Below are 24,588 nucleotides of genomic sequence, written 5' to 3'. Positions count from 1 at the left end.
CAGTACTACATTGTTTTGATAACTGTAGCTTTGTAGTAAGTTTTGAAATCAGGAAATGTGTCTCTTGGTTTGTTCTTTTTCAAGATTATTTTGGCTATTCAGGGTCCCTTGAGATTCCATATGAATTTTAAGATGTGTTTTCTATTTCTGCAGAAAATATAGGATTTTGATAGGGATTGCATCGAGTCTGTAGATCGCTTTGGATAGTATTGACATCTGGTAGCAAATAATATTCTATGGTATGGATAGACCACATTTTGTTTATCCATTTATCACAATTTATCGCACGTTGATGGACATTTAGGTTGTTTACACTTTTTCGCTATTACGAATAATGCTGCTGTGACCAAGTATACCAGTTTTTACATGGACATATGTTTTCATTTCTCTTGGGTATGTTCCTGGGAGTGGGATTACTGGATTGTATGGTTCTTGGTGTAGCATTGAGGAAAACCATTAAGTGTTAAGCTGAAGAGTGACGTGGTTGAATGTCTGATTTCAGAAAGATCCCTGAAGTATTATGGGAATGAATTGGAAAGGCCCAGAATAAGGGCAAGGGATGTATTAGTATATTATTGCAAAGTCATGTCATAAGTGAAATGATCAGGTTAGAGGAACCCAGAACTAAGTTGGGGGCAGAAGGAGTGGAATGGAGACGGATGTAATGGTGACAGTACAGCAGTAATGTTTACAGAACTTGAAATGCAGGCTCATGAGCAGGAGTTGTCAGGGTGATGTCAAACCTACATAAATGGAGAGTGGAATTGCGGTTGACAGGTAGGAGAGGCAGGAGGGGAGCCCAAGTAACATTTTGCAGTTTATTAATTTCTGATATGTCTTGAGATTTGTCACTGGTTATATGCAGCTCTGTCAACAGAGATGAAAGTTAATGCTTTGCCATACATTCATCTTCATGAAAAGAAAGGGTTTGGCCTTGTGCCTTCCTTGCTAAGAAAGTAGGACAGTAAATGATTTAGCAGCTGACCTACCTTAGAATTAACCAGCAGGTTTTGTGTATTCATCCGCTAATCAATTGCGTGTAGTTAAATTGATTGTTTAAGACCATTTTAATGTTAAAAAAATACTATACTGGTCAACTAATCTATAACAAAGGAGGCGAGGATATACAATGGAGAAAAGACAGTCTCTTCAATAAGTGGTGCTGGGAAAACTGGACAGCTACATGTTAAAGAATGAAATTAGAACACTCTCTAACACCATACACAAAAATAAACTCAAAATGGATTAGAGACCTAAATGTAAGACAGGACACTATAAAACACTTAGAGAAAAACTTAGGAGGAACACTCTTTGACATAAATCACAGCAAGATCTTTTTTGACCCACCTCCTAGAGAAATGGAAATAAAAATAAACACAAATGGGACCTAATGAAACTTAAAAACTTTTGCAAAGCAAAGGAAACTACAAGCAAGACAAAAAGGCAACCCTCAGAATGGGAGAAGATATTTGCAAACGAATCAACGGACAAAGGATTAATCTCCAAAATATATAAACAGCTCAAGCAGCTCAATATTAAAAAACAAACAACCCAATCAAAAAATGGGCAGAAGACCTAAATAGACATTTCTCAAAGAAGACATATAGATGGCCAAGAAGCACGTGAAAAGCTGCACAACTGCTCAACATCACTAATTATTAAAGAAATGCAAATAAAAACTACAGTGAGGTATCACCTCACACCAGTTAGAATGATCATCATCAGAAAGTCTACAAACAACAAATGCTGGAGAGGGTGTGGAGAAAAGGGAATCCTCTTGTACTGTTTGTGGGAATGTAAATTGATACAGCCACTATGGAGGTTCCTTAAAAAACTAAAACTAGAATTACCATATGACCCATCAATCCCACTACTGGGCATATACCCAGAGAAAACCATAATTCAAAAGGACACATGCGGGACTTCCATGGTGGCGCGGTGATTAAGAATCCGCCTGCCAATGCAGGGGACATAGGTTCGACCCCTGGTCTGGGAAGATCCCACATGCCACGGAACAGCTAAACCCGTGCACCACGACTACTGAGCCTGCGCTCTGGAGCCTGTGAGCCACAACTACTGAGCCCACGTGCCACAACTACTGAAGCCCGTGCACCTAGAGCCCGTGCTCCACAACAAGAGAAACCACTGCAATGAGAAGCCCGTGCACCGCAACTAAGAGTAGCCCCTGCTCACTGCAACTAGAGAAAGCCCGCGCACAGCAATGAAGACCCAATGCAGCCAAAAATAAAAAAACAAAAAGACACATGCACCCCAATGTTCACTGCAGCACTATTTACAATAGTCAGGTCATGGAAGCAACCTAAATGCCCATTGACAGACTAATGGGTAAAGAAGATGTGGTACATATATACAGTGGAATATTACTCAACCATAAAAAGGAATGAAATTGGGTCATTAGTAGAGGCGTGGATGGATCTAGAGACTGTCATACAGAGTGAAGTAAGTCAGAAAGAGAAAAACAAATATCGTATATTAACACACATATGTGGAACCTAGAAAAATGGTACAGATGAACCGGTTTGCAGGGCAGAAACAGACACAGATGTAGAGAACAAACGTATGGACACCACGTGGGGAAAGTGGCGGGGTTGTGGTGGTATGAATTGGGAGGTTGGGATTGACATGTATACACTAATATGTATAAAATAGATAACTAGTAAGAACCTGCTGTATAAAAAAGAAATAAAGTAAAATTCAAAAATTCAAAAAACAATACTATACTGAAAGAGGCCATTGAATAGTCATGGAAAAAGAAAGCAAATTACTGTTTTTCTTTAAGTATCAGTTCATCTGATAAATGTGGGTTACCACAAAGTATTGGTGGCTCACCAAAAAGTGCCTTTTGGTAGCCTGTGTTTGCAAACTGATACCTCTCCATTTCATGGAGTGATATCAATTAGGCTAAACTAAAATACTTCAAAGGTTTCTGGTTGTTTATAGGTTTGGGTTTCAAATTAGTACATGTTAATTGTTGAATTAGTAGCCGTATTTTGTTTGTTATGTGTATTTATAAACAATGTTTGGGAGCAGAAATCCTTTTTCCATTTGCGGCAGCAATATGAATAATGGAACATTGTGATCTTCCTAGAGGAGAATTTTCTGTTAGTATTGTAGAATAATGTAATTAGGCACTATATGGAACTTGAAAACATATTTAAATTTTTGTTTTGGCTGTGGTTTTATGCTTTCCTAAAATGTGGCCTGAAACAGTTTATTAGTAAATATGCTGAATTACTTTTTCTGGCAAGTGCATTTCAGTGTTGAATCCAAGGGAAAATACAAATATTTACTTATAAAAGTCATTTGGTGTGGTAATTTTTTACCATGGCCATTGACCCACTAGTGAAATGTTAGGGCATTGCTAGATTGGATCCTGTTTATTTAAAGGCCAAGAGAGGGAAAGAGAGAGGAAGTTAACATTAATTGAATACCTGTTATGTGCCACCGTATTTGGCACAGTAATATATTATCCCTTTTTTACTCTACTAGCAATTCAGTGAGGAAGTTTATATTATCTCTTTTTCAGCAAGAAAAATAATGCTCAAAGATACTTGTAGAAATTGAGAAGTTCATTTAAAAATCCACATGAAAATGTAAACAATCCAGAACAAAGTGATTTTTTTTTTTTTTGGCTGTGCCCTGAGGCATGCGGGATCTTAGTTCCCGAACCAGGGATCGAACCCTTGCCACCTGCAGTGGAAGCCCAGCGTCTTAACCACTGAACTGCCAGGGAAGTCCCCAAAGGAATTTTTTAAAAGAAAAACAAAGTTGGAAGACTAACATTACCTGATTTCAAGACTTACTGTAAAGCTTCAGTAAACAAGACAGTGTGGTGTTGGAGAAGGAATACACGTATAAATTGGTGAGATTGGCTAGTGTCTAGAAATAGACTCATAAATATATTGTCAATTCATTTTTGACAAAGATGCCAAAGCAGTTTAATGGGGAAAGGAAAATCTTTTCAAGAAATTGTGCTAGAATAACTGGGTATCCATAGAGAGAAAAAAAATGAACCTCATTATCATACATAAAAATACATATCATACATAAGAATTAACTTGAAGAATCACAGACATATAAAAGCTAAAACTAAATATTTCTAAAAGAAAGCATAGGAGAAAAATCTTTGTGACCTTGAGTTCAAAAAGATTCCTTAAAGAAAAAAGATTTCTTAGGTCACAGAAAGCAAAATCACAAAGAAAAAAATTGATATGCTGGATTTGATCAAAATTTAAAACTTGCTCTTTGAAAGACACCATTAAGAGAACAAAAAAAGGCAAGCCACAGAATGGGAGAGAATATTTGCAATACATATATCTGATAAAGGACTTGTTTCCAGAATAAAGAATTTTAAAATTTCATCATAAGAAGACAATCCGTCTAAGAAAATTGGTAAAATGTTTGAAAAGATTCTTTGCAAAAGAAGTTATACTAATGGCAAATAAGAACATGAAAAGATGTTAACATCAATGGGTGTTGGGGAAATGCAAATTAAAATCATGAGATACCCCTATACACCCATTAAAATAGTTTAAAAGACTGACAACATTAAAGGTTTTCTAGGATGTGGAGCAACTGGAATTCTTGTACACGGTTGTTGGGAAAGTATAATGGCACAATCATTTTGTAAAACTGGCAGTTTCTTATTAAGTTAAACATACCATCTATTCATTCTACTCCTGGGTATTTATTTACTCAGGAGAAATGAAAACATGTTCACAAAAAGTCTTATATATATGTCCTTGAAAGGTGTCCTTGATAATCATAAAGTGAGAAAAGCAAATTTTAGAACATCATGTGTGATAAACGATCCTACTTATATAAATGGAATGATAAACAATAAACTTTATCCAAATTACTTCTTGGAATGATAATGATGCTTGGTGGGGAGGATCATTAACTTTGCTCTTTTTATGATGTAAGGAAATAAATGTGAGAACAATTTCTGTTCAAAAAATTATTTAGAGTTCATTTGGTTCCTACAGTTGAGGACTATGAATAATCTTTAAGTAAATATGTTAACTCTAGTTTTGTTATTTAATAGGTTAGTTTAAATAAGCTTTTCACTAACTTTGAAATTACACTGGTACCTATAAATGAAGTTTCTCATTGATTGACAAGTTAATGGGATTTGCTCTTGGTGTGGACGTGATGTCCCATTGTTGCTTTCCTTGTTTGGCCCCAGTTGAATAACTTCCATGAATACATAGACTTACAGAATGATAGATTATTAGAGCTGGAAGGAACCTTAGGGATTCATTTGGTCTAGTGGTTTTTAAATGTCTTCCAAAGTACCCTAGTGGTTGCCACTGGCGGAGGGGGGCTAGGTACAGAGCAGAAAGGGAAGGCCGAGCAAGTGGATTTCTAGTCAGGCTTTCAGCCCAGTCCCCTCCCCCTGCCCAAACAGAGCAACTCTACTTTGATCTGTTGTATTTATATGTTTTCTGCATACGATTTTATTTGGAAAAATAATTTGGATGCTTTGGGGGGAAAAAGACTGAAAACAGTGATTTCAACCCTTTCATTTAACAGATTGGAAAAATGATGTCTGGAGAATTTGAGATGTGTTTCCCAGGGTCTGTTCATACAGAGTGATTTGTTTGGAACCTGTTTCTTTCTGTTCTGGATATTGGATAGATTTGTCCACGAGACTGCTGCTTTACAACTCCTCCTGGATTTACCCAGTCACTGGGGTCCCACACACTTGGGGCACACACACACACACACACACACACACACTCTTCATTCTCCTACCACTGACCAGTCAGTAACGTAGTTTGGATCTCTGTTTAAGATAACATTTCTATTGAATGTGTTTGCTTCCTATTTCAACTAGAGACCATTTCTAACTGAGAAATGGCTATCTAGAATCATATAACTTATATGTTACAACAAACAGGGGAGTTTATCATGTTTTCAAAATGTGGTCTATAGAGCCCTAGAGTTTGTGGGGCCCATCTGGGGACAAGTACAGGGTTCAGGAGGGTAGGGCCTGGTTGCTACTTGGACTCCTCAAATAGCAGCTTAGTTTTATCTTTTGAATGTACCGGGCTTTCAAAGAAGATTTCTCTGGAAGAAAGGCTTTCTGCTTTGAAAGAAAGAAGAGGAAGAAGGAACGGAATTGTGTCCAGCCTCTCACTGTAAGGGTGAGGAAACTGAGGGCCTGCAGTGTTAACCTCCTTCAGCTGGAAAACCGGTGTGTGGGACATTGAAAGAAGAGTCGGCCTTGGGAATTCCCTGGTGGTCTAGTGGTTGGGACTCGGTGCTTTCACTGCTGTGGCCCGGGCTCAATCCCTGGTCGTGTACCATTTTGCACGGTGCAGCCAAAAAAGAAAGGGTGGGCCTTGAGCCGAGTGAGCTTGGGACAGTCTTTGGCTTCTTTGAGCCTCAGTTTCCTCTTCTGTAAATTTGGGATGCTAATCTCTACATGGTTTTGTTGAAGCCCAGGATTAGATAATAACCTAATGGTTGTGAAAGTATTTTATAAACTGTAAACCCCTAGACTGGGGGTGAAGTACCCCCTCACCCCAGGGACATTTGGCAGTGTTTGGTGCCATGTATGGTTGCCATACTGGGGGATGGGGGAGTGGGGGGGTACTGACATCTGGTGGGTCGTGGACAGGGATGCCGCTAAAACAACAGCACCCACGACAAAGGAGTACCAGCCCCAAATGTCAGCAGTCAAGGTTGAGAAATCCTGCCCATGACAAATGTAACTTCCCTAGACTTCTCATTCTTTATGACTCCCCTGCCACAGCCCTGCCAGACTACACTCACCCAACACAGGGTCGAATATTCATACATATAGTACATCTGTACACACAGACTCTTTCAGCAGAAACATAATGGGAAATGAAGTGGAAAAAAAAAGAAAAAGGCACAAACAGGATAATTAGAATGACTTTTTTTTTTTTTAATTTGGCCACACCGCATGGCTTCTGGGATCCTAGTTCCCTGACCAGAGATTGAACCCGCTCCCTCAGCAGTGAAATCGTGGAGTCCTAACCACTGGACCACCAGGGAGTTCCCTAGAATGACTTTAAAGAAAGCATAGCTTATAATTTTTAGGTCTTTTTTTTTTTTGACTAAATACATACTTGTAAAAAAAAAAAGAACTGTATTACTTAAAGTGGAAGTCCATTGGAATCTAGATAATGATTATTAACAATTTAACTTCTCTTTTTTTTTTTTTTTTTTTTTGCGGTACGCGGGCCTCTCACTATTTTGGCCTCTCCCGTTGTGGAGCACAGGCTCTGGACGCGCAGGCTCAGCGGTCATGGCTCACGGGCCCAGCCGCTCCGCGGCATGTGGGATCTTCCCGGACTGGGACACGAACCCATGTCCCCTGCATCAGCAGGCAGACTCTCAACCACTGCGCCACCAGGGAAGCCCTTAACTTGTCATTTTTAAAAGAAGTGGAGAAAGTGAATTTGAAATGCTTTTTATTTATTTATTTTTAGATTTATTTATTTATTTATTTTTGGCTGCATTGGGTCTTAGTTGGGGCACTTGGGATCTTTCGTTGCGGTGCGAGGGCTTCTCTCTAGTTTTGTGGCATGGGCTCCAGAGCATTTGGGCTCTGTAGTTGCGGCACGTGGGCTCTCTAGTTGTGGCATGTGAGCTTAGTTGCCCTGCAGCATGTGGGATCTTAGTTCCCTGAGCAGGGATTGAACCCGCGTCCCCTGCATTGGAAGGCGGATTCTTAACCGCTGGACCACCAGGGAAGTCCCTGAAATGCTTTTTAGAAAGCATGATAAGAACAAGAAATAAAGGATAAAGAGGTGTGCTCACTTCTGCAGCACATATACTAAAAAAAAATGGAATGATACAGCGAGGGTTAGCATGGCCCCCGAGCAAGGATGACAAATTCGTGAAGCATTCCATATTTTAAAAAAGGGGGGGGGGTACCACTTAGAATAACATTTTGGAAGAATATGGGATATGAAAATATGGTCAATATTAATGGAGGATGGGGAGCCATTTAGAAAAATGGTACAAGTGAGATGTGTCTGGGAGAGAGGGCAGATGGGGGGGCAGATTGCAGTGTGGCCCAGGTGCTTGTTTAACATAATAGAGACCCACGACCAAGTTGCTTCAATTGTGTATTTCTTCAGGTAGAATTTGATTAATAGTTAACAGTGTATATGGGAGGAATTGAAATCCATTGCTTTTACTTCCGTTTTCTTTATCCAACCTAAACCTGCATTAGAATGCTTAGGATAATTTGTAATTATTATAACACTCTGATATAATTGTTGACGGATTTGTAGACCTACTTTATTTTGATAAATGTTAGAAACAAATGTTTCTGATTGTTTGTGAGAACCTGCACATATAAACTACTCAGAATTCCTTTTTTGTTTGTTTTTTTTTTGTTTGTTTGTTTTTTGCGGTATGCGGGCCTCTCACCGTTGTGGCCTCTCCCGTTGCAGAGCACAGGCTCCGGATGCGCAGGCTCAGCGGCCATGGCTCACAGGCCCAGCCGCTCCGCGGCATGTGGGATCCTCCCGGACTGGGGCACAAACCCGTGTCCCCTGCATCGGCAGGCGGACTCTCAACCACTGCGCCACCAGGGAAGCCCGAGAATTCCTTTTTGATAGATTTTAAATGATTAACTGAAGCAAATGATTTGAGCAACATAATTCACTTTTTACTAGGAGGGTAGTCCTAAGAAAGCTGCTAGTTTCTTGGCATCATTTCAGATGACTACATTGAAGTCCATGAGTTGTAGGAATTTTGTTTTTAACCATTTCAGCGTAAGCCTGTATGTGAGCTTATAATATCCCACTCTGATTAGAAGCAAAAATACTGTATATTACTGCTCTAATCTTATGTTGTCTTGACATTAGTATAAATGCTACTAATCTTACGTTTTCCCAGAAGAGATTGGCTGTGACCATTGAAAAAATTACTTTTTTCCCCTTGTTCCAATTGCAACTTGAAGTTCATTTTATTTCAGTGCATAGCTTATCTTTTGGAAGACTTGTTTTTTCTTCACTCAGTGTATGAAAACTAAATTTTTGGTTTCTTAATGTATGCAAGTCCAGGGATTTGGAGAGGTTTATTTATGGGGCTTTGTAGAGTACTTATGCCTTTAAGAAAGACTGTAGGCTTCCCTGGTGGCACAGTGATTAAGAATCCGCCTGCCAATGCAGGGGACACGGGTTCGAGTCCTGGTCCAGGAAGATCCCACATGCCGCGGAGCAGCTAAGCCCGTGAGCCACAACTACTGAGCCTGTGCTCTAGAGCCCGCGAGCCACAACTACTGAAGCCCATGCGCTTAGAGCCTGTGCTCCACAACAAGAGAAGCCACCGCAATGAGAAGCCTGCTCACTGCAACGAAGAGTAGCCTCTGCTCGCTGCAACTAGAGAAAGCCCGTGCACAGCAATGAAGACCCAATGCAGGCATAAATAAATAAATACATTTTAAAAAACAGAAAAAGAAAGAATGACTGTAGAATACTACTGTAATAGAAAGTCAGCTGGGTGCTGTTTCCTAAACCTCATAGTCTTGGGCACCTTATGAGAGCTAGATTTTTAAGAAGACATTTAAATTAAATTAATTAATTTAAAAATTTTATTTAATTTTGGCTGTGCTGGGTCTTCGTTGCTGTGTGTGGGCTTTCTCTAGTTGCGGCGAGCAGGGGCTACTCTTGGTTGCAGTGCGTGGGCTTCTCATTGCGGTAGCTTCTCTGGTTGCGGAGCACGGGCTCCTGGTGTGTGGGCTTCAGTAGTTGTGGCTCGCAGGCTCATTAGTTGTAGCGCACGGGCTCTAGAGCGCAGGCTCAGTAGTTGTGGTGCACAGGCTTAGTTGTTTCGCGGCGTGTGGGATCTTCCCGGATCAGGGCTTGAACCCGTGTCCCCTCCATTGGCAGGCGGACTTTTAACCACGGCGCCACCAGGGAAGCCTGAGAGCCAGATTTGAACAGCAAGGAAAAAGTTCCTTGCTCACAGAGGTCCCCGAAATTCAGACAAGCCATTCCCACACTTTTGTGAATGCTGGTCTGGGATAGTCACCATTTGCACCAACACTACCTTAATTGCAAAACCATTGGTATATTTTTAAAATATTTGACCCCCTTTTCCATCTCTGCATCTCTGTCCATGACTATATCTTTACCTAAGCATCCCTTATCTAAGAATCATCATAAAGTGTGGTCACTCCCACTCCTCAGAAATTCCTAATCCCTGGTCAGAGTTGTGCTTTAACCTGTCCTGCTTACCTTTAGTCCTGCTTAAGTTTAGTACCGTCTCGCATTTCTGCTAGGCATGGAGTACACAAAGGCAGGGGATGGGGGGAGTGTGGTGTTGAGGAGAGATCAAAGTATGTAGGGTCACATTTTTCAGTCAGATAGCAGAGAAGGGAGAATCAGAAGCGTGGACCTAGCTCCCACCTGGCCTACTGCAATGGCTTTCTCCTAACTGGTGTCTCCATCTTGGATGGAGCCTTCAAATCTGTCCTCATTGCTGTGAGTGGACTGTTGTAAAGTACACATCTGATATGTTGTTTCCTTGCTTAATTTCTGCCACTGCTTCCCTACTGCTTGTAATAGAGGCCAAGATCCGTAGTTTGCCATAGGAGACTGTCTGGCTTTATCTCCCACTGCACACGGTAATTTAGTGACCGGGAGCTCCTCGTAGTGCGTTTCTCTCGTCCCCTTCTCTCCTGCCCCCTTCTCTAACCCTCCAGGATGGTTTGCATGCCCTTCTCAGTGCGTCTAGCACATCCTGTTTCTGTCATTGTTCCTTGTACTTCGAGTTTCTAATTATCAGTAGGCTCTAACACTAAATAATGAACTTACTGAGAGCAGAACCTTATTTCCTGGGGCCTATCATAGTGCTTGGCACACAGTGGGTGTTCAGTTTGTGTAATGAAGGAAATGCCCACACATAGTGTTGGCTAGGATGAATTTTGGAAGGTATTTAGTTTCCTTTGGTAAGTCAGGTTGATTAATAACTGTATATCTGTGAGGAGGTCACACCGGTGGCAGGGTTAACATGGTGACCGAAGACGAGGTCTCTGGAGTCAGACTGCCTGGGTTCAAATCCCAGACATGTGACCTGAGGCAAGTTACTTAACCTTTCTGTGTCTCAGTTTCTTGGTCTATAAAATGGGGCTAATAAGAGAAGTTTATTGTGAAGATGTAATGAGGTAATTTAATCCTGAAGCATTAGTGCTTAGCAAATGCTCTTCACTTTATGTGATGTTATTTGGTGTTCATGAAAACATTGTAGATGTTGCATTTTTATAAATCAAATTATATTTTAGATTTGTTAAGGGAATTTGGTATTAAAAGGTTATTTGATGACTTTTAAATAGCACCAATGTTTATTTTTATTTATTTATTTATTTATGGCTGTGTTGGGTCTTTGTTGCTGTGTGTGGGCTTTCTCTAGTTGTGGCAAGCGGGAGCTACTCTTTGTTGTGGTGCGCAGGCTTCTCATTGCAGTGGCCTCTCTTGTTGCGGAGCACGGGCTTTAGGTGTGCGGGCTCAGTAGTTGTGGCTCGCAGGCTCTAGAGCACAGGCTCAGTAGTTGTTGCACACGGGCTTAGTTGCTCTGCGGCATTGGGGTCTTCCTGGACCCGGGCTCGAACCTGTGTCCCCTGCATTGGGAGGCGGATTCTTAACCACTGTGCCACCAGGGAAGCCCCATCACCAATGTTTTTATAATTATCCAGGCAGAAGTTCTCAGCATTTTCTTCCCCACTGCACCCCCCTCCCCCCAAAACCCCAGATACACATACACACACTTAATCAGTTCTTAAGTCCTGTAAATTCTGCCAGCAAAATGTCTCTTCTTTTCCAAGTAATCCTACACACCTTAGTCAGCTGAATCTTCCTAAAGCACAGCTTCAGTCACGTTATGCCTTTCTAAAAACTCTTCAGGGAAGCCCCTGCCTCCTGAATTAAGTGCTGTGCAGACTGCTTGGTCCAGCTTCTGGTGCCTTCAGAGGCCCCCGTCCCTTTCTAGCCTTGTCTCCTGCTCTCAGAGACACGCCTAGACTGCCCCCACTCCCATTTCCCTGCACAAGCCCTGCTTCTCTGTGGCCGCTGGGTAGGGTGCGCCACCCCCCTCCCCAACTCTTGCTGTTAAAAGTCTACCATTTAAGACAACTCAAATGCCACTTCTTTCTTGAAGATTAAAAAAACCCCAAAACTCTGCTAAATGTGTTCCCACCTTCCTGGCAACCAGCAGAACACTGTCCCTCTTCCGGCACCAAGGATCTGCTTTTGTTCAGTTTTCTGGATACCTGACTTGTTATTCCTTCTTGATCCCAAGCTCCCCAGGGAAGAGACTGTCTTATTTATTTCTGACCCTTGTTGAACCCAGTACTCTTGCCCTTCAGTGCTCAGTAAATATTTGTTCTTGAAATGCTTTTTGTGGCAAAAGAAGGCAGTTACAATTACTGTGTGCAATGCACTGTTTTTCCAAGCTTTTTACACATTTTATATTGTTTCATCCTTGCTATTCCCCAGTCAGGGATAGGCAATATTAGTATTCCTGTTTTTCTATAGAAAGAAACTGACGCCTAGAGAAGGTATATAATTTGTCCAGGGACTGAGACATACCACATACCTAATCAGTATTCTCAGTCATGTTTAACCTATGTTACCCCCAAGTCCACATAACCCTATAACTGACGTGTAACCACTGGGTAACATTTCGCACTTTTTGAAGAATAAACACTACATACTCTAGTGATGTGCTCCAAGAGGAAAGAAATTTATCCCCAGTGCCTTCTACTTAATAAATGCTAATAAATATAGATCAAGTAAATGTATAAGGAAAAGAAACCATTGGTTCTTGTTTCTCCATTGGTTTTTCATTTGAATCAGAAATAGGCAACAACGTAATAGCTATAATGATGTATACATAGGGTATAATGAATCCCTGATTCTTTTTTTTGCAGTACGCGGGCCTCTCACTGTTGTGGCCTCTCCCGTTGCGGAGCACAGGCTCCAGACGCGCAGGCTCAGCAGCCATGGCTCACAGGCCCAGCCGTTCCGCGGCATGTGGGATCCTCCCGGACCGGGGCATGAACCCGTGTCCTCTGCATCGGCAGGTGGACTCTCAACCACTGAGCCACCAGGGAAGCCCCCTGATTCTTATATTTACTTTCACAAAGATGAGAATCCAGTTACTGATATTGATGAGGAGGGGCTGGAGGTATTGAGAGGGAAGGGACTTGCTGGAAAATACCAGTTGAATACTGTTCAACTGTCCCTTTTGAACAGTTTGAATTCATTTTATCTCCAGCCAGTGCGCAGAGGGAAGTACATCCCAGCTTGACTTGTTGACTGTTTCTCATTGATTCTAAGTCATTTCAGAGTTTTGTTATCACTCTTGATAAGTCAAACATCTGTGGTTTCTGTTGTTTTCTTGAGGGATTGAAGAGTCACATAGTCATAAATTACCCATGCAGAGCACTACAGTCCAGAAAATCCAGAAAAACACTTTGTGTCATGTAACAATAGAGTAGTCTCCCTGCTGCTCTCCTGACCTCTCCCTGAGGTTTATCTCTGCGGATAGGGAAGAGCCATGATTTTGGAGTCAGACAGCTTGGGTTTGAATTCCCCTTTTTAGTTGTGTGTACTTGGGTAAGTCACTTAACCCCTTTACATTGTTTCCTCTTCTGTAAGACAAGATCATAGTACACCTCATAGCTGGTTCTGTAGATCAAATGAAATAATATATAGAAACGGTAGTACAGTGCCTGCCACTCTATAAGTGTTAGTACCTCCAAATCGCCCTCCCCCCATAAATGTAACACATGGCATCTTTTATTGTGTTTATTGAAACTTAATAATTCTTCATTTTCAATGTCCCTCTAATAATTAATCTTCAGAGCGTCTTCACATTTTCCTACATACTATGCCCACATGTGAATTAACTAACTATATTTTAGTAAAATGTGTACAGCCATGTTTCTTTTTTTCATTCTTGGAAAGTTGTACGACTGTCAGAATTCTGAAAGCTAGATTATGTGCTATATGCACTCATTTAAAAGGACCCTTTTTGTGAGTTTGGCTTTTCTTCAAGCAGAGCACACGAGTAATGACTTCCACATTTACCTTCCCTATCTTTACTGCTTTCTGCTGACTGCTTTACTTGTTCTGATCAGAATCCTGGTATTTGATGTCCACCCTAGAAATTCCTACAGATGTTTCAGCCTCTGTCTAGTCCGATAGGCAACAGGAAGGTTAAGGTCTTGTAAAATAGCCACCTTCTTAGTCTATTTCCTACATTCCCTGCAGCAATGTTGACTTGTGAGAAGCTGATTAACACAGACCACATTTACCATCTCTGGGCCTTTGGTCTGGCACACTTTCTTGGTTAATTCACATGACTTGGCATTTACACATGGACACCTGGGACAATCTGTCTTTGCCTCAAAGGATTAGGTAACACAGTTTGGAGTTGACTTAAAACTATTTTTTTCCCCCTCATAAATTGGGCCCTGAGCATCTTCCATAAATCAGGAATGTTTCTTGGAAATGTAATTCTCACCAAACTCAGTCCCAAGGGTACTTTTCTATAAAAGCACGTTCTTGTTTGTCTGTCACAACAAATGCATTTGATGATTGTAATAGTGTTGATAGAAACATGATTGAACAGGAAAGCACACCCATTCTAAATAGGCCAGTTTCATATTAATCCATGTTCAAAGCATAAATATAGTTTTATTAAACACAAGACAGCTCTAGGAAAATCTTTATTATATCTTAAAGCAAAATGTTCTAGTTCAGCAGTGAGTCTGAAGGAATCCCCTATTTTTTAAAAAACATGTAGCAAAACCTGATGTATTTCTATAAACAGTTGCTAATGCCTATGAAATAAAGTCAACTATGCAAAGAGTGGGAAAAATAGATTCTGATTTTCAGCTGTGGTTCACCCACAATGTGATCCTCCACAAGCCAGGGAGTTGTGTTTTAGTAGAGGATTTAACTATTACCTTACAGTTTTGAGATCTTTTGAGTTTTTTTAGAAAGGTAGCAGAACTTAACTACTTTTTATTGAAGTCTGTGTCAGACACTGCAGATACCTTTACCTTTTCCTAATACAGCAACCCTAGGAGATGGTTTTCACTCTACAGATGAGCACGTTGAGGGCGGGCGAGGTTAAAGCACTGACCTAAGGTCAGAGAGCTGGCTGGTGAGGATGGCCCAGCGGTCTGAACTGGGCCTGTCTCGTGACAGCATCAGTGCTCTTGCCATCCCACTCAGTGGGAGAGTAAATCTCTCATTTTTTGGAAGCTGTATCTTTTCTTTCAGACATTTAAGAATAAAGTTGTTTGGCCCATGGCTCCTAGGATCTTGAAACCTTGCTTATAGTTCCTGTAGTTTCTCATCTTCATAAGCTGCCAGTTGAATGTGGTAGTTAAGGTTTTGCTCATACATCTTGTTATATTATAAACTTAAAATGGAGTTGCTTTGCAAGTTTAATTTTTAGATGCAGATGAAAATTTAGCATTGATAACTACACATTAGACTTATGAATTTAGGAGCTTTGTTTAAAATGTTAACTATAAGCTGGAGTGAGATCTTAATTATATAATCAATTATTGATAAATAAAGTGGGTCTATGGTCTTCTTTCCCCTATGATCAGTTTTTCATAGAAATGTTTTCTAAGTGACTTTCTAAGGATTTTTTTATGCCTCTCCCAACACTGAGTTATTCTTCCTCAGTTGAAAGTCCATTGGCAATTGCGACTTCTACAAAGTTGATTCCACAGGAACCTTTATTGCTCCAACTTGTTCTGCTTAGGGACTGATATCCAAAGTACACTTCTGGGACTTCGCTGGCAATCCAGTGGTTAAGACTCCGCGCTTCCACTGCAGGGGGCCTGGGTTTGATCCCTGGTCGGGGAACTAAGATCCTGCATGCCATCCGGTGCGGCCCCCCCAAAAATTCAAAGTACATTTCTACCCCAGGACTGCAGTCAGATTATGTAGCCTGCTTCTTAATTCTTGCAGATTATGTTTGCTTTCTCAGTAATTTCAGTGAAGTCAAGCTTTATGATATATGGCATGGTAAGAGCAAAGACTTTCCTAAAAGTTGCATTGATTAACTAGAAATGGTCCATATGTCACAGTGAGGGCCATCAGCATAGTTCCGCTCCCCCCCACACAAAGTGTGGCTTAGGGTATACACTGGTATCCTGCTGTTGGTTGTTATTCTTTTAAATTTGTTATAAACTCCACTTGGGGATGTGATGAGGCAGTATTTTTTATGTAGTTAGTGGAGCAACTTCTCTGTTGTTTTGTTACTAAAATAGTATCAGATGAATTGTTAAGGAATTGCTTCTTTCTAAAAATGTGTGTTTATCTACTAGCTGGTTTTATGATGTCCTTTTGGGCACTAAGCATGCCCTAAAGTGCAGGGTTAGATTGATTCAGAGTAATTTCTTTTTGAAAGAATTTGTGCCAATTCTTTTTCCTTTCTAGAAGAAATGGTTTCAGAGCACGGGCTTCCTGCCTAATGTCAATTCCATAAGGCTTCTCTGTTATGGGGTGGGGTTTTTTTTTGTTGTTTTTTTGGCTTCTTTGCCTTGCTCCCCACCCCCCTTGGTGGACTTTGCCATTAGGAAGATGTGTACCTACAATCAGGCATTTCTTTACTTTAGGGTTATTTGTCATTCCAGACATCATGGGCCAAAAGAACAGGCTTAAAAGGGGAGGCAGAGTTATATAAATTTTATTCATAGTTAAATATTTGCTTCCAGGGAAGGTGAAAAATGCTTTGTACTTTTTCCTTTGGCTTTTTCTTCTAAGAGAACTTGTCATGCAACAACAAAAAAAAGTGGCCAAAGGCAGAGAAAACTCTTCTCTTTTCCATGTTGGTTTGTTTTCATTGTAAGACAAACCTTTCATGTTTTATTGTTATGAAGTTTAAACCTGGCCTAGAGGTGCCAATCTTTAGTGGAAACAGCTGCAGAGTTGGTGTCCCCTAATCAGGTGGGACTTTCTTTGAAGCAACATGTTGCCTTTTAAAAGAAAATTGAGCATGTGAGAACTTGAACCTGTAAAACTCATCAGCAGTTCCACCACTGTTTATCTCTTAAATAACCGAGGTAGCTAACTTAAAGTTACACGTTGGCATTTAAACATCATTTTCCATATTATTTTTTCTGAAGAGAACAGACTTGATATTTTGTGTCTTAAAAATATAGAAGTGGAGAAGAAAAGTCTCATAGGAATTGAAGATGTAGCAGCCCAATTTAACTAAGACTGTAGAGTACACTCCGTCTTTGGGCTAGTCTGAACTGTAATTTTGATCTCATATTTATACTTGCAGGTAAATGCCTTTAATCGGAGCAAAACTGGATGGTCAGGCATATACCTGAACTTAAATGAAGTCTAGAGAGGGAAGATTTTCTGCTCTGTACTGGTTGATGTTGAAGCATTTCTCCTCTTTGTGGTTGAGTGATACTGGTAGCAGTGGGTTTAGCATCGTTCTTGGTCTACTGTTAGGAAAAGTTGAGCATCAGAGAGCTTTCTTTCCTTGGGGGAAAATAGGAGAGACAGGCATGGAATCAGAGGGACAAGAAAAATGCTGAAATATTTTCCTTTTGGGCTTTTGATTTGTTTGCCAAAAAATTGCCTTCCAGATGGAGAAGACCAAAAGCTCAGATTGTAAGCCATTATGTTTTTACTGGCCTAACTCCCCATCCCATTGCCTGGTTTGAAATCTGTAGGCCAGTCCAAATTCTTTACCTCATTTTCTAGTACCAATTTACTGTCTTACTCATCTTCCAGCTGCAAGGGGGTGAGGCAAGTTGCTTTGAAATTGAATCCTGTGCCATTTTATAAACCGAGCAACAGCAGATTCTTGCTGAGGACTATCGATTGTGATAGTTGCCATTTCCCTGAAGTTCTTGAATCACACCTACCAGGTAGACTTGTGTCTGTGACATGTGCTGTAGGATTAGTCTGGGAATGAATCGGAACAAGCCCATCTGGCCTTGTGCAGACTTGTTACCACCCTGGTTGCCTAGTGTTCTGGGCTGTTGCATAGGAAGCACAATTTGGTTTTTGGCTGTATCCTACTTCGTTGCCAGTAGAAATCTTGACACTCCAATTTCCCTTGGAGGTAGTGATTGTTTAGGGGTTTAAGTTGTAGGGGAATCCAGTGTCAGGACATAGTGGGTATAGTGGCTTTGGAGTCTGACAGACTTGGGCCCAGTTCATTGCTCTTCCACTAACTGAGCATGTCCTTGAGCAAGTTATTTTCTGCATCTGGAAACTGGGGGGTAATACCATATCAGGGTGGTGTTTGGTTTAAAAGATAAATTTTTTTTTTCCTTTGGTAGAGTAGGGAGGGAATGTTGGGTACTCATGGGAAATACTGATGTTTGTTCCTTTTCCTTCTCTTTATAACAGCCTTGAATAGGTTAACTATAGTGGTCTGTAAACTGACGAGTTTTCCATCATTATATTAAATTACATAGAAATTGGGATGACATGAGTGATCTTCAAATGTTGCATTTTAAAGTTGGGCACCAGTACCTAATGCAGAGTCTATTGGACAGTACAAAGTAATGATTTTTAATTAAAATTCATATTTGTATAGGATATAGTCATAGGAAGGAAACACACATCATGGCCACCTATAGACGGTAAGAGAAAATTATCAGAAATCATTCTGGATAATAGCATAAACACTTTCTTCAGGCCAGCATCAGCTGGATTGTTGCATAGGTGAAGCAAAAAAGGTGTGGATTAGCTTGTTTGCTCAAGACAAAGTTCTCTGTGTTTGGAGCAGAAAGGTCAGGTTTGCTGACTGAGGAGTACTTTGAATGTTCACACTGCAGTAGCCTAAATTCATGGTTAGACAGGAAAGAAGCTCTTGGAATTTCAACAGCACATATTTGAAAACCATTAAGGCAAGTGAGAATTGGGACTTTTATGTGGTGCTTAATTGTAAAGAGGTTGGTCAGGGTCTCTGTTGGACCTTGGAGCAGACACTTAGTAAAGAGCGTCAGAGTACTCTGAAGAGTCTGAAAACAATTAATCTGTCAAGTCTGGGGAAAAAAAAGTCAGATCTTAGCTGTCTTCCTTGGCACGTATAACTTACTTTTTTGATAATGGAAAAATAAGTTTATCTCAAAGTTTGGGACATGTATCTCTACAGTATGTGAGATGATTTTTTTTCCTAAAGTAGTACCACAGGTAAATGTTTTTATTTTAATGGTTCTACATTCATTTTAACACACCTTATGAAAAAAAATACAGCTAGCACTCAGATCTATGATTATACCAATATTTTTTAAGTTGAGGTTGAATTTATATAATTAAATACATACATTGATGGTTTTTTCAAAGAAAATAAGTGTGCAGGTGAAGTACGCATTAGCAAAAATTATGACTGTAGCAGTGACCAAGGTTTCAGAAATATTGGTCAAAATGAGAATTTAACCTTCTTTGTTTTCTTTTTTTAACCCCAAGCTTACGTTCCTATGAAGTTTGATTTAAAATTAGGTATTAAAAAAATTTTTTTTCTACCAGATCATTAAAAGAGGCTTGCATCTGTTCTTTTATTTTGAAAGATAGTGGTTAAAAATGCCCTATGAGTAAAATGAGGAGAGGGGATTAATCTTCACACTTGAGGAGGTGCTTTCCCTCTCTCTGGACACTCTGACTTGTGTTTGACTTGTGACAACCTTTGGCAACTGTTCTGGATCACTCCTTTGCATCTTCCTCAAAAAGTAGCCATCACTCGGGCTTCCCTGGTGGCGCAGTGGTTGAGGGTCCGCCTGCAGATGCAGGGGACGCGGGTTCGTGCCCCGGTCTGGGAAGATCCCACATGCCACGGAGTGGCTGGGCCCATGAGCCATGGCCGCTGAGCCTGTGCGTCCAGAGCCTGTGCTCCACAACGGGAGAGGCCACAACAGTGAGAGGCCCGCGTACGGCAAAAAAAAAAAAAAAAAAAAAAAAAAAAAAAAAAAAGTAGCCATCACTCAAAGTGCTGAAACGACAAGGGGAGCTTCCTGCTCACATTGTTTCCCTGATGTGCTGGCTGTGGCACCGCTGCGGAAGGTGGGTGGGAGAGCCCAAGGTGCTGGACGCTGTTCGCAAGCAGTGCAGAGAGCCTCTACTCGGGAACTGCCTCCTGGTTTGTTCTCCCATCCCTAAGACTTGTTTAGACAGAATGGTGAAGAAAGTTCTTATACCCTATTGGGGCAAAGGGACCAAAGTCATAGATAAAGCCTCTGACAACAAGAAGGAAGGTTAGAAATGAGAAAATCATCTCTCTACCAAATTAAAAAATCTGTTTTATAGGTGTTCACATTTATGAAATGTTCGTTTTGTTTTTGTCATTACTATTAAGATATTTAACATGTTTTTCCTCCCTCTTTGTAGGTACTGGTTTTGGATTAGGACTTGTTTTCTCACTTACCTTCTTTAAAAGTAAGTGTGACTCTTCCTACCTTTACAACATAATGTCCTGGTGTATAGGTGCACATGGCAGGGACACTTCTGGAAGGCATGGCTACATGGCTGCCAGTCCATCCTTTTATGGGTTTGGGTAGGCCTCTAAAATGAGCTAGACAAAGACCATGGACTCAAAAAAGGTCAAAATGGGCTGGGCATCTCCAGAATTCCCCCTGAGCATTGAGTCAGGGTGCCTGATATCTTCATTAAAAAAAGCCTGTACTTTATGCCAGTGAGTCATTTGGCCAAATCTACACTCTCAGATAATTCTAATTAATTATAAGTTTTTCTAAAGGAACTTGAAAACGAGAGTCCTGCTGGTAGTAAAAAAGTAGACCAGAAATACCCATGCTTTTTGGCCAAAAATTCTCCTAAGCAAAGGGCAGGAAATGTCACTTTCATTTTGTGGAAGAACTTCTGCAGTTTGGATATTGAATAGAAGCCAAAGGGGTCACTTTGACCTCTTTCCATGAAGAACTGGTGGGGAATACACAACTAGAGAATCATAATTCACACATAGTGCTGATGTGAAATAATCATGGCATTGGCTTAAGAAAACCTCATGACTTACTAGAATCAAAATATGTAGATATTGGTGAAATTCTATTTTTTAAAAAATAAATTTATTTATTTATATTTATTTTTGGCTGCGTTGGGTCTTCGTTGCTGTGTGTGGGCTTTCTCTAGTTGCAGCGGAGGCAGCAGTCTGCTCTTCATTGCAGTGCACGGGCTTCTCATCGCGGTGGCTTCTCTTGTTGCAGAGCACGGGCTCTAGGCGTGTGGGCTTCAGTAGTTGCAGCACGTGGGCTCAGTAGTTGTGGCGCACGGGCTTAGTTGCTCCGAGGCACGTGGGATCTTCCCGGACCAGGGCTCGAACCCATGTCCCCTGCATTGGCAGGTGGATTCTTAACCACTGCGCCACCAGGGAAGTTCCAGAAATTCTTACATATTTTAAAAATTCAAAGACCTTACCGAAAGGTGGTTTTATTTCTAAGTTTAAGAGTTAGTTAATATGAGCAAATGGTTAGAACTGACATAGAAAAGTTAAGAGGTTCAACTGTGTCTGCTGTTTTCATATTGTACGGCTTATTAATACCTCAAATCTAGCAGCATGGGTACTTAATAGAGCCCCCTTTCCCATTTTTTGGCTGGTGATTAAACATTGACAGAAGTGTGTGGCATATTATAGTCAACAGTATGATGCATGTGGAGTATTTATTGAACCCTAAGCAAATGTATTTAAGCTGGAGAAAAGCTTTATTTTCTCTTAATGGTTCCCTATTGGGATTTTCCTTTTCTGCTCACCAGGAAGAATGTGGCCATTAGCCTTTGGCTCTGGAATGGGCTTGGGAATGGCCTACTCCAACTGTCAGCATGATTTCCAGGCTCCATATCTTCTACATGGAAAATATGTCAAAGTATGTACAGAATTGATATTTCTCTTTCTTTCTCCTGAGTCCCCGCAGAATTCTTTAGAGCGCATATAGTTGATAAATACACTGTCATGTGACTGCGGCACCACCGAGACCCTAAGTGCTCAGGAGTCTGCCTCAGCGTTTATCCTTAGGGTAAAGTAGATCCGTATTAAATATCTGATACCTGTAGGTAGCACTTGTGTTCGAGATCTCAGAGTGCCCTGTAAACATCTCACACACGTTCAAGCTAAACCTAAAGACTTCTGAACTCAGCCATTATTCTGCTTTCTACTGAAGAGCGCAGGTTCTTGACTGTGAGTCCCACATGATTCTGCCGAAGTCCTTGTCTACAGATGGGTTTTTAATGATGCAGACAGGATGAAAAAGTGTAACACATGCCTCAAGAGGAAGGAGGTAGCACGGTTCCTAAGGTTTTTGTGTGTAGCAGCCCTTTGGACAGAGGTGGTATTTATTTTTGTATCCCCAGGGCCTGGAACAAAGTAGGTGCTCAAATAAATGTAAAATGAATGAATGAAATAAATTGTATGTCTTATTAGATGTGCTAACGGCCTCAGGCTTATTAAGGCATAACCTTTATAGCAACACAAGCTTCATGAAGAGCTTCACATTCTCTGGATGTGTAGAATCATCTACTTTCTTGGTTACCCTTGAGCTAGAATCACTGTGATCTGGGCAGCAGCAGGGGGCCAGTGGAAAGAGCACAGAAGCCAGGACACCCAGATGTGAGTCCTGGTCCATCACTTGCTTTCTATGTGCTCTTGAGTTTTTCACTTCTGAGATTGTTTTCTGTCTGTAAAATGAGGGTAGTAATTTCTGCCTACAGGGTTGTTGTGAGGATTAAATGTGAAATGTTTTTAAGCTATGAGGTGCTATATATATATATAAATAGAAATGTTGGTTATTATAATTGAGGCCAACTAAGAAAGGGTGACAGACTCGTTTGTTGTTCCACCATAATAACAAGTAGGGCAGAAAAGGAGGTACAAATGAGTGTCCCAGTTCTGGTCAAAAGCTGTAGCCACGAGGGTGGCCGAATCTTAAATGACAGTATGCCACCACAGCTCGGTAGCCTCTATCTGAGAACGTGCTCAGAGGGTCAGCTGCCTACTGAACAGCCGGTGCGGGCCTGGGGAGGGGACTGGGAGCAGGGGAGTCGGCCAGTGGGGAAGCCGGGCAGGCGTCTCGCAGGCCCTCTGTAGTCATGCCCCGTCCCCGCGCCAGAGCCAGGGTGAGCTGATCAGAGGGACAGCGCAAGTGAGCAGAGGCGCAGCTGCGGGGCGTCAGCGCTGACGACAGGCGCTTTCCACTGCTCCCTGGCGCCTCGCTCTCTTGGCACCACGGCTGAAGTTAGAGGAGAACATAAAGGAACAGGGAGAGGAGCTTCAGGTCTTTTAATTGTTTGAAATGTTTTCATTGTTCCAAACTGAGTTGTCATGGATAAATGGCTCAGGGGTGGTTATATGTGGATGTATTTAACGGCTGAGAGTTACTGTGGAAAATATTGTTACAGTATTTACAGCCTTGTGCGTACGGCTCCAAAATGGCCTTTTGTAACTTTATCTGAACTGGAGTCTGTGCCTTGATGTTGTCATCCTCCATTCTCTGAAAAGAGGAACAAAATCCCAACTTGGGGCTTTTTCAATGTAGTCATATCATGGTAATTGCTTGCGGAGTGCCTGCTATGACCTGTGGACCATCCTAGGCGCTCCATCTTTACATTCTTTCTCTAGACCTCTCTCCCAGTAGATTTGTGAGAGAGGTTTTACTACCCTCATTCAGCAGATGAGAAGGCCGAATTTCACTGAGGTTTAAGAAACTTGCCGAAGTTCCTGTCATTGGTAGGCCATTTGATTCCAGAGCCATGCTCTTTCCAGTCACCTGGGATCCGTCCCTTTGATGGGTTTTAGGAATATAGTTATCCAGGTACAGACTGTTCAGCCCTGTTGCGTTCCTTTTCTATTTTCCCCCCTCAAAGATTGAGGAGCCACTCTGAAGAACCTGGGCTGGAAGGATACAGTCCTCTTGTGAGACAGATTTAAAGCAAACAGAGTGGTAAGGCTTGGGGCCCGTCAGTCCTCTGGGTCTGACCTGCAGCAGCAAGTTAGAGAGGGTTGTCGGAACGCTGTGTGCACAGTTCTAACCTGAGTGTCCTTCCTTACAGGAGCAGGAGCAGTGACTCACGTCTGAGAACATCCCGGTGGGAGGGAAAGAGAAATCACGTTTATTCCTCAGGAATACTGAAGTGCCCTGGAGTAAGCTGACACTCTTCTGTAACAATGTTATCAGTAATGCTTTAAACTCCAGCACACTGTTTATGTATTTGAAACCAAGTCTGTTTCTTGTTTTGTATTTTCTCTCTGGAAATTGCAAGGAGGTGGTCTTGAAAGAAATAAATGAAACAAAAATAGGCAGCCCAGTGCATTGCCTGCGTTTCTTTGCCTTTAAAGGGTCTCTGAGCAGGAGGAAAAGTATATTTGGACTGCCAGCAGCTGTAACCGCCTGGTCCCAGCCTCTCTTTAGAGCCTTACTGGAACCACAGCCGTTGTGCATTCCTCCCCACTCGCCCCTTAACGTGTAGTTTCAGAGCTGCTTCCACCTCATAAATCGGAGCTTGGAGAGTGCTGCCGCGTTGTCCGAAGAAGATGACAAATGCCTTGAGGATCCTCGCTTACTCTGGCCGTTCTTTAAAACCCTGT

At 41.4% G+C, this 24,588-nt stretch overlaps 1 protein-coding gene and 1 non-coding gene across 3 annotated transcripts in view; both read left to right on the top strand.

The window, feature by feature from the left end:
- MICOS10 (mitochondrial contact site and cristae organizing system subunit 10) overlaps positions 1–24,308 on the top strand; it is a 36,926-nt gene extending 12,618 nt beyond the window's left edge. The window contains exons 2-4 of one of the 2 annotated variants that reach the window (XM_027109943.1): positions 20,385–20,432; positions 21,765–21,874; positions 24,054–24,308. In XM_027109943.1, coding sequence (XP_026965744.1) covers positions 20,385–20,432; positions 21,765–21,874; positions 24,054–24,068 — 173 coding nt within the window. In that variant the 3' untranslated portion in view covers positions 24,069–24,308. Of the gene's footprint in view, positions 1–20,384; positions 20,433–21,764; positions 21,875–23,867; positions 24,031–24,053 lie in introns of those variants that run through there. The other variant, XM_027109942.1, reaches the window with a different exon arrangement.
- Positions 7,805–7,911, top strand: LOC113622500 (U6 spliceosomal RNA). Its single transcript, XR_003433544.1, has one exon. It is a non-coding gene; the product is annotated as a U6 spliceosomal RNA (small nuclear RNA).
- Positions 24,309–24,588: the final 280 nt, after the last annotated feature.

The sequence above is a fragment of the Aethalodelphis obliquidens genome, unplaced genomic scaffold (assembly GCF_003676395.1).
Source record: "Aethalodelphis obliquidens isolate GAN/ISIS:26980383/991018 unplaced genomic scaffold, ASM367639v1 scaffold9, whole genome shotgun sequence".
Classification (NCBI taxonomy): domain Eukaryota; kingdom Metazoa; phylum Chordata; class Mammalia; order Artiodactyla; family Delphinidae; genus Aethalodelphis; species Aethalodelphis obliquidens.
The sequence above is the reverse complement of the archived record's forward strand: the minus strand, read 5'-3'. Positions and strand labels throughout refer to the sequence as shown.